The 10,560-nt window shown below is 39.9% G+C and overlaps 1 protein-coding gene across 7 annotated transcripts in view; it reads left to right on the top strand.

Annotated features, from left to right (window-relative positions):
• Positions 1–1,092: 1,092 nt before the first annotated feature.
• The window catches only part of Sap130 (Sin3A associated protein 130), a 71,648-nt gene continuing 62,180 nt past the window's right edge, over positions 1,093–10,560 (top strand). For 4 of the 7 annotated variants that reach the window (XM_078017283.1, XM_021721728.3, XM_078017284.1 and 1 more), the window contains exon 1: positions 2,913–3,030. In XM_078017283.1, coding sequence (XP_077873409.1) covers positions 2,919–3,030 — 112 coding nt within the window. In that variant the 5' untranslated portion in view covers positions 2,913–2,918. Of the gene's footprint in view, positions 1,250–1,903; positions 1,923–1,963; positions 2,096–2,912; positions 3,031–10,560 lie in introns of those variants that run through there. The other 3 variants (XM_013366422.4, XM_040294216.2, XM_040294215.2) reach the window with 3 other exon arrangements.

Genomic DNA, 10,560 nt, shown 5'->3' with positions numbered 1-10,560 from the left:
ACTGCCAAACAGGTTAAAATATATTAAGATCAGTAACTTGTAGAAGTTTGAGAATGAAGGGATAAAGTGAGGAAGGAAAGTGGCTTGAGAGAGGAGAAAGGGTATTTGAGACTCATCGTTGTAGTCCTGAGATACTCTTTTCTTTCCAAGCTATTGACTTATACCACTGTGCAAGACAGAAAGGATTTTGAGCCCCATTTCTTTCTTTTTTTTTAAGTTGTTAATGAGCCTTTATTTTATTTATTTGTATGTGGTGCTAAGAATTGAATCCAGTGCCTCAAGCATGCTTGGCAAGAGCTCTACCACTGAGCCACAATCCTAGCCCCTGCATTTATTTCTTAACTAATCACAAAACTCCAGGCCTAAAAGACCATCTGGGAAGGGAAGAGGAGATGGTAATCTCTCATCAGACCCAAATTTCGTCTCAGTAGCTTTGGTTAAGGCTTCTACAGGTGCATAAACTCTCAACTCTCCACCCCAAACCAAACACATCACCCCTCTTGAGCAGGTGCATAACTGCCTTCCCGAGTTGTGTGCCCTGAGCCCCTCTCCCGATGGCAAGCTTTAACTCCCAGAGCGCTCCAGTGCTGCGCGCCCGATCTTCTCACGATGCCTAGGCTTCACAGGCTACGGCTTTTGGTGCTGACTTTAAGACCTGCACGGCGGAGGGAAAAGGGAAACCCGCAGTCTGGACACCTCGACCCCGATTGCGGCCCCTCCGGCCGCCGGAATCGTCCTCCATTGCCCTTCCCACGTCGCAGCTCCCCCACCTCGGAAAAATGAAACCCAGCAGAGTCAGGCTTAGACCAAGGGGTGGGATCCACTGTCTTCTCACTCCGCAAAGAGAAAAGGCAGATCCGACTTCAGACAGCAAAGGGGTGTGTTGCCCCACAGGGTCGCAGGAGGCTCCGCCCCGGCTAACCACCTCCTTTTCGGCCCCGCCCTCCTGGAGCCGGGGACTACAGTTCCCGGAGGTCTCCTCGGCCCTGGGGGGCAGGACCGTCCGCTCTCCCGCTCACGCAGAGCGGTGACTGGCTTTCCGTGAGTGGGGCGGGGCCTGCCTCAGCCAATAGATGGAAAGCTCGTTACGGCGGCGGAAGCAGCGGCGCTGGAGTGAGGGGTGGGGGGCAGAGTGCTAGCGCCCCGGCGGCGGCTGCGGGTCCGGAGCCCGAGGACGTCGGCTCCACAGTCGGAGAGCGCACGGGAGCGAGCTACAGGCGGCGCGGCGGCCACTCTTCGTAGCACTCAGGTAATGGCGGGACGGGTGCCCGAGAGGGCAGGGGAGGAGGCGAGGGGGCGGGGCGGACGAGCCGGGCTGCAGCGTCCGTCCCGCTGCGCGTCCCCGGGGAAGGGCAGAGGTACCCCAGCTTCTGTGTCTCGGACTTCAGCTCTTTCGCGAGCTAGGCACGGCGGTTGAGCCGGCGGCAAGGGCTGGAAGTCTAGTGGCGGGGAAGGGAGAAGAACCAGGAGGGTGGGCCAACCTGGGAGTGGGGGCGTGGCAGACGTGAGCCTTGGCGGGGAAGCGGGGTGGCCGGGGGAACGCGGGCGGGCGGGCGGGCGGCCCAGGGAGTTTGGCTCCTGAAGCAGTTTAAAGTGACTCTCCACATCCGGGCCCTGCGCCCGCCGCTTTCAGACCCCGACTGAGGCGGGGCCTCCCCACTCCCCGCCCCCCTCTCCGGGAGTGCTTGTCTTCCTCTGCCATTGGCCCAGCCTCGAGGGGTTTGGGCTGCCCCGGCGAGGTTCGCTTTTGATTGGCTGTCGGTCGGCGGGAGGGTGGGGCGGGCTCAGAGCGTGCAGGCCTCTGTAGATTGGTGCCGGGCCTCCAGTGACGCGTCGGGCGTGGGGCCAATGGGCGGGCGGGGGAGGTAGGGGCAGGTTCGGGGGAAGAGGACTGGGAGCCGACCGGCGGCCGGGTGGCGGGGGTGAGTGGGGTTGGCGGGGCTGGACAGCGGCGGGCTCGGGCGCGCTTCGGCACGAGTCCTCTTGTTGTCCCCTGAGCTCAGCGCTGCCGCCAAGACGGGCCCTCCGCGGCACCCCCAGGCCGGAGAGGTGGAAGCGGGAGGTGCGGGCGGCGGGCGGCGGGCGGCGGCTACAGGTAAAGAGGCACACTGCTTGTCTTGTTGAGGTACTCCCCAGAACGCTGGGTTCCTTCCCCTGGGAGACGGAGTCTTGGACACCCGAAGTATCTGGAAACAAATCTGTCCTCTGATCTCAGGGAGGGGGGGGGTTCGGGATGGGGTGGGGTTAGGGTCGAATCAGGGGAGCTTGACCCCTGAGGGAAAAGTAGGGGACGATTTGAGAAGGTGCAGAAGGTGTCTGCCGGATCCTTCTGGCTCAATGGGATGTGTTTGAAAGAGAAAAAAAGGAAATCTGTAAATGGAGGCCTTTGCAGAAAAGCGTTTGAAATTCCTTGTACATCGAGTCTTAATGTAAGATTTCTAATCCTTTCTTGGGGCTGGGCATTTCCCCTCTTGCATCTTTTTATGACATACTAATTACTGTTCTTTTTACTTTGGCGTGAGGTTTGTCTTTCAAAGAGACATGCTATTTTCCATAAAACTTTACACAAAAGATAGATATGCCTTGTGGTATTACCTGTCATGTGGCTGTTGTACAGGATTTAATGTCCTTTTTTTCTTTTTTTTTTCCACATCGCAATCCACAAGTATTTATGGAGGGTCATAGTATCCCCCAGTGATGTATAAATGATGTTATTTAAATTTAACCTATGTGCATTAAAAAACTTTGATAATTTAGCTAATGTCTGCATTCATATTATCATTGATTATTGTTCTAGATAAATGATTCTGCATTTGCTTTTCCACGGAAACATTATGGATACCAAAGATTAAAGCCATTATTAACTTTAATCTCAGAATCTTGTAACAACTTATATGACTATGTACTTGCAGGTGGAAATGAGTTCTCAACAGTTTCCTCGGTTGGGAACCCCTTCCACTGGACTGAGCCAGGCACCTTCACAGATTGCAAACAGTGGTTCTGCAGGATTGATAAACCCAGCAGCTACAGGTGAGATGTGTACTATTCTTCTATATTGCTTCCTATTTCAAGACTAATGCCAGTTTTGTAACTTAAAAATTAGCAGATTCCTTCTAGGATTTAAATACTAGGTTATTGAATTTAAAGAAAGGGTATGTTACTGTAGTGATTGAAATACGAAATTTTTTATTACTCTTTTAGCCATTTCATTCACACGTACTGAGTATTCATGTGAGTTATAGTAAAGCATGCCTATAAGAACTATTTTTTAATGCATGGATATAGTCTCATCTTATTAACACCCATATGTATAGTAGTGCATAAAGGGAGCACAACAATGTGTAAAGATAGGCCACCTCTTAGGAACTAGCTAAATAGAAAAAAGAAGAATATATATAATATATATATATATACACACACACAAATATAAGCAATATGGTTAGTTAGTGTATTCTTTGAGTGGTATAGATGAGTGGTTGTCAGTGGGGGTTGATTTTGCCATGAAGAGAATATTTGGCTGGAGACATTTTTGGTCATCACAACTAGGTGGTGCTTTCAGCATTTGTTAGGTTAGAGGCCAGGGATGTTGCTGAATATATTAAAATGCACTGGACAATCTCTTCCCCACTCAAAGAATTATCCAGTCCATTCAACATTGCTGAAGTTAAGGAATTCCTTCAAATACCATTTTTTTTCTGTATATTAAGGAAAAACATGATATTGCAAAGTGAAATATATTACTTTTTCTACTATTTTCTTCTTTACCACCCAGTGGTTCTATTCCTTATGGTAAATTGTATCATTGTTGACTCATTGCTCAAATGAGGATCTGAGGCATCTTTAATTGCTCTGTCATTGTCTCTTACCTGTGAGCCTTGACCCTTGTCTAATGTTCAGTCTCATTTCAAATTGCTTTACTGCCATCCTGCCAACTCCATCTTTTGTTACAAATTTATTTTAGTTCTTTTTAGTCTCAAAATTACTTTAAGCTGAGTTCTGCCTCTTGCTGGATGGGATCTGCTCATGTTTTCTCAATGAATAATTTCAGGTTCTTAGTTTTCATGACCTTGGAACTTTGCACATTCTTTTCCTAAGCCACAAACCTAAAACCTTTCTTTCCATACACAGTTATTTGGTTAATCCTTGTTCTTCCTTAAGGTTTCATCTTAGATGTCATTTAGATGTCCTATCTTCCACAGCAATCAGGTTGTGACCTCCCCTAGAGTGAAGCTCAAAGGAGAGCCAAGGCCATCTGTTTCTCTTACATCTTTGCATATGCTGTACTTGCTATAGTGGAGGGCACAAAGTTATGGTCAATGACTTCTCATAAAACCTCCTAAAGTTTTTTATTCCTTAACAAATATTTTTGATAATATTTTGTCTGTGGCATAAATTCACAATAGGATAATTGAAAGGAGCACAGTTAAGCAGAACAGTTTTTAACGTCTTTTCCTTGCAAGGAATTATACTGCTCACTTAAAAAGGTATTACTTAGCGATTATTGTTCTCAAGTTTGCTGACAAACAAATTATTAGAACAAAAGTGTCTGAAATTTTACTTCTCAAGGGTGCTTATATGTATATTCTTTCAATGGTTTTAAAGAAATAAAATAGAAAATTTCTCTTAGTAGTTAGATGTCTCTGTTTCCTATGGCTTGTGTCACAAGAGACAATTTGAAGTTCTGAGCATGTCAGGATCTGAATGAAGTATATATTCAAAGTTAAGAAATATACATAACTAATGCTTCAAGATTTTTTTTTCCTAATAGAAATAAACTGAAATAAATCCAAATATCTGGAAGGAAATGATAAATGAACCCCAAAAGAATCTAATAGGAAATGATCAATGCATTCTATTTTAATGAAGTTGTTAAAAATTGGTCTTCTTGGACAAACAGATTATGGGAAATGGTGTGGAATTATTCTTTTTCTTAATTTTATTTAGGGACAATTTGGGAAAAAAAGGAAAGAATAGACATTATGATTGCTGTATGTATATAGGCGACTATGACCAGTGTGATTCTGCAATCTGTACAATCAGAAAAATGAGAATTTATACCCCAATTGATTCAAATGTATGAATTGCCAAGATCATTGTAATGTCATGTGTAGCTAATAAAAAAAAACTGAAAAAAATAAAACAAACAAAATATGATTTAAAAAAATCAGTAGAAAATGGAAAGAAGTAAAACTGTCCTTATTAATAAACAACATGATACTATATGCAGAAATCCAAAAGAATCTTTTAAAAGTGTTTCAACTAATAAGTGAAATAGGTAAAGTTGTAGAATACAAGATCAGTGCACAAAAATGAATTATGTCTGGACATTGCAATAGAAAAGAAACTTTTAAAACATCATTTACAGTGGCATGTGAAAAAAAATTACGGAGGAATAAACTTAACAAAATTAAGACCTAGTCTTCCAGGGTTAGGAGACTAAAGCTTTACTGAGAGAAATTAAAGAATTAGGTAAATGAAAAAAAAAAATCTATCATATTCATGAGTGGAAAAACCCAATATTTTAGGATATTGGTCCATTCAAAGACATCCTAATTAAAATCTCATCAGGCTTTTTTTTGTAAAATTTAACAACATAATTTTAAAATTATGTGGAAATCCAAAGAACTTAGAATAGCTAAAGCAGTTTTGACCCCCCCCCCCCGCAAAAAAAAGTTGGAGGACACTGTTGCCTTATTTCAAAACTTGCTACAAAAATACACTAATCAATATAATGAAGTTTTGCCCAATCATGCACATCTTTAATCCCAGCTACTCTGGAGGCTGAGGAAGGAGGATCACAGGTTAAAGGCCAATCTGGGCTACTTTGTGTGACCCTATTTGAAAACAAAAATTTTTAAAGGAGTGGGGATGTAACTCAGTGGGACGGTGCTTGCCTAGTATGCAGAAAGCTCTGTGTTCAATCCTCAGTACCGCCCCCAAACAGAGAAGAAAATGTGGTATTGGCATAAAGAGACAAATTATAGATTTGTAAAATAAAGTGGAGGATCTAGAAATGGACCTAGACGTGTGATAATTGATTTTTTAAAAATTTTACTTATCTTATTTTATTTATTTATTTATTTATTTATTTATTTATTTTGATACTGGGGATTGAACTGCATTCGACCACTGAGCCACATCCCTAGCCCTGTTTTGTATTTTATTTAGAGGCAAAGTCTCACTGAGTTGCTTAGTGCCTCAGTTTTGCTGAGGCTGGCTTTGAACGTGCAGTCCTCCTGCCTCAGCCTCTCTAGCTGCTGGGATTACAGGCATGCACCACAGCACCTGGGATGATCAATTGATTTTTGCAAAGGTTTCTAAGTAATTTGATAGGAAAATGATAGACTCTTCAAAGTAATGTGGAAATTCTGGAATATCCATTTGAGCGGTAAAAATGAATCTGGATCCATACTTTCTTCACATACAAAAATTAACTCAAAATACATCATTGATCTAAATGTAGAATTTTGAAAATAGAGGAGAAACTGTTTACATCTTCAGGGTAAACAAAACTTGCTCAGGTCACATGCAAAGAGAAGCAGTTCATACAAATTTAAAAATGATTGCTCTTCAAAAGATACCATTAAGAAAACCAGAAGGTGTGCCAGAGAGAGGATATTTTCAATAAATACATCTATAACGGTTCTTTTTTTTTTTCTTTTTAAGAGCTGGAGAACAATTCATTCTTTACTTTTGTACTTGTTCATATGCTTTTTTTTTTTGTTCTTATTTTTTTAGTAGAATGTATTTTGACATAGTATACCTATGTATAACTTATTCTTCTGGAGTGTAACTTATTCTTCTGGTTGTACATGATGTAGAATTGCATTGGTTGTGTAATCATATATGCACATAAGATGATAATATCCGATTCATTCTATTATCTTTCCTATTCCCATTCCCTCTCCTTTTCTTTAATTCCTTTTGTCCAATCCAAAGTACTTCTATTCTTTTTTTTTTTAATATATAGTTTTTAGTTGTAGTTGGACTGAATACCTTTATTTTATTTATTTATTTTATGTGGTGCTGAAGATTGAACCCAGGGCCTCGCACGCTCTAGTCGAGTGCTCTGCTGCTCTTCTATTCTTAACCCTCCGCCCCTAATTGTGAGTTAGCATCCATATATCAGAGAAAACATTAGCCTTTGGTTTTTGGGGATTGGCTTATTTCACTTAGCATGATATTCTCCAGTTCCATCCATTTACTGTCAAATGCCATAATTTTTATTACTTTTTCTATAAAGGATTTTTATTCTGAATATATAAAGAACTCCTGTAACTCAATATTAAAAAGATAGCCTTAATTTTTTTTTAAGGGAGCAGATTATTTGAATAGATACTTCACTAAAAAATATCTATGAATGGGGCTGGAGTTGTAGCTCAGTGGTATAGAGTGCTCATCTCTCATGTGAAAGAAACTGGGTTTACTCCTCACATTTAAAAAACTAATAATAAAGGTATTCATCTACAACTAAAAAATTATTTTTAAAAAAAAATCTATAAGGGAAGGGGAGGGGGGATAGTAGGGGATAGGAAAGGTAGCAGAATACAACAATTACTAATTGGGCATTATGTAAAATTGTGGATGTCTAACCGATGTGATTCTGCAATCTGCATTTGGGGTAAAATTGGGAGTTCATAACCCACTTCAATCTAATGTATGAAATATGATATGTCAAGAGCTTGGTAATGTTGTGAACAACCAATAAAAAAAATAAAAAATTTAAAAAAAAATCTATAAATGTTGAAGAAGCATGTGAATAGCTGCTCAAATTATTCATCCTTAGGGCAATGCAAATTAAACCCACATTGAGAAACTACTACACATCCAATAGTATGACTAAAGCTAAAAAAAACAACAATACCAAATATTGGTATGGATGTGGAACAAAAGGAACTCATATATTGACAGGAATGCAAAATGGACTAGCCACTTTGGGAAACAACTTAGTGTCTTATCAGATTAAACATATATTTTATAAACAACCAAACAATCATACTTACTATGTGTTTACCTAAGGTAAATGAAAAATATGTTTATACTTTATACACTTGACTGTTCATAGAAACTTTTATTTGTACCAAGCAGTCACTTGGGAAAACCCAGTGTTTATCAACGACTGACTGGATAACCATATAATGGAATACTATTCAGCAATTAAAAAGATCAAGCAGGCTACCCGTACACTCACCAACACAGAGGGACCTCCCTGTTGTAGTACAAAACATTGTACTAAGGAAAAGAAGCCAGACTCAAAAGAACCACATATTGTCTGTTTGTAGAAAAATCTAGAAAAGACAAAGTTGTAATGACAAAGGAGATCACTGTTTGATGGGAGGGGAGGGAAATGAGAACAAAGAGGCATGATTGAACTTGTCAGAGTAATGAAAAATGTTGCATATCTTGATTGTGTTGTGGTTTCATCACTGTATGCTTTTGAAAAAATTTAATTAAACACAATTAGTGAATTTTATATGTAAGTAAATTTGATTGACTAAAAATGATGACTAAAAAATTGATTAAAAGATGAGCACATACTTCACAAAAGAAGATATATCTGAGGCTGGGTATGTGGCACATGCCTGTAATCCCAGCATTGAGAGGGGCTGAGCAGGAGGATCATGAGTTCAAAGCCAGCCTCAGCAACTTATGGAGGCTGTAAGCAACAACAACAACACTAAAAGATACATCTGAATGTCCTGTGATCACCTAAAAAGATGTGCAGCATTGCCAGTCATCGTGGAGATACTAAGGCTGAATGGATAATTTGTGCCTTGTTCACACATTGGCATACTATGCAGCATTGAGATGGCTATATATCAAGCATTGGTGAGGATAAGAAGCAACTGAAACTCCACATAAAATGATGCAGCTGCTTTCAAAAGTATTTTGGCAGTTTCTTAGAAAGCTAAACAAGTACTTAACATTTGTCCCTACCTTTCTTCCAGGAGTTGCTGAGGCTATTTCTTTAAAAATCATTGAAGAGTTGGGTGTGATGCTTATGCCTCCCAGCCACGGTGGAGGCTAGAGCCAAAGTATGGCAAGTTCAGGGCGAACTAGACTACTTAGCAAGACCGTCTCAAGATAAAATTTTTTAAAGGGTTGGGAATATAAGTCAGTAGTAGAATGCCTGCCTAAGCATGCACACAAAGGCCCTGTGTTTATTCCCTAGTATCATAGGAGATGGGGAAATCATTCTTTAGAGTAGCCATTTTATTGTATGTAAATTAGAATTCAGTCAAGTGGTTTTATAAATCAGAATTCTAAGAATTCTGAATGACCTGAGAGAAAAGTCAGTATATAGCAATCTAGAAATATGCATCAGTTTTTTCACTCATCACTTCTATAATTTTTTTTCTAAAGAAACCACTTGATGAGGAAAATTTAGAAATAACCTAAAGTAACATAGTGGTTTTAAAAAACTGTTTTTTTATTATCCGGGCGGTAGAATTCCAGAGAACCTTTAAATGCAATATGTACATATTGTATATTACTCAGCATTTCAACTTTCAGGTATTTATCCAATAGAAATGATATTTATGTTCACCAAAAGACATAACTAGCACTAACAGCCACACACAGTGGCACACATCTATAATCCCAACTACTGGGGAGCTTGAGGCAGGAGGATTATAAGTTCAAGGTCAGGTATTTTACTTAAAGTAAAATAAAAGGGTTGGAGATGTAGCTCAGTGGCTTAACACTTCTGGATTCAATTCCCAGTTCTGGCGGGAGAAAAGAATATTAGTAGTTATTCATAATATTTTGATAAAAAAACAAAACTACTTAAATGCCTCTTAACAGTAAAATGGATAATTTGTGCTTTGTTCACACATTGGTATACTACACAGGTTTGAGAATGAAAAATCTACAGCTCTGTATAGTAATGTGGATCATCATATCTACAAGTGAAAGAAGCATGACACAACAGGGCAAATTTGTTAACAACCTGGTGTTAAATGTTTAGGAGAGTGGGTATCTTTGGGAGGGATAGGACTGCAGTGGAGCAGAATGGATAGGAGGATATCCAGGGGCCATAAATGTTTTGTTTCTTGAGCTGCGAACTGGTGATTCAGGTGTATTCTTATTTGTGAAAGTCCATTGAGCTGCACAGTTAACATTTGTGCACTTATCTTTAAGACAGTTACACGTCAATGGAAAATGGTTAAATAAAATCTACTCCAAATTAAAAACTGGTGAGAAGTGTCTGAAAGTTTTAACTATTGGTGCCTTTGGGTTATAGATTTTGGGACACCTTTACTTTCTTTATAGATTTCCAAATAATTTAAACTTTCCACATAAGTAAATATTTTCTCTGTGTTCAGAAAAATAAAGCTATTAGTATTATTTTAGAAAAAATGATAAACAAGTGTAAGTTAGTATTTCTACAAACTTTCTCCTTTATTACTCTAGTATTCCTTGATTATCTTAATTTTTAAATAGGTCATGTGTTCTGGTAATCTAAAATTCCAGAAGTTAAAGAAGTTTCAGTGAAAAGTATCTCCAGCATCCCTGATCCCTGTCCTCCAATCTTGAAAAATCATGTTCTTAGAATTAGGA

This window comes from Ictidomys tridecemlineatus, chromosome 7, assembly GCF_052094955.1.
Source record: "Ictidomys tridecemlineatus isolate mIctTri1 chromosome 7, mIctTri1.hap1, whole genome shotgun sequence".
Taxonomy (NCBI): domain Eukaryota; kingdom Metazoa; phylum Chordata; class Mammalia; order Rodentia; family Sciuridae; genus Ictidomys; species Ictidomys tridecemlineatus.
The sequence above is the reverse complement of the archived record's forward strand: the minus strand, read 5'-3'. Positions and strand labels throughout refer to the sequence as shown.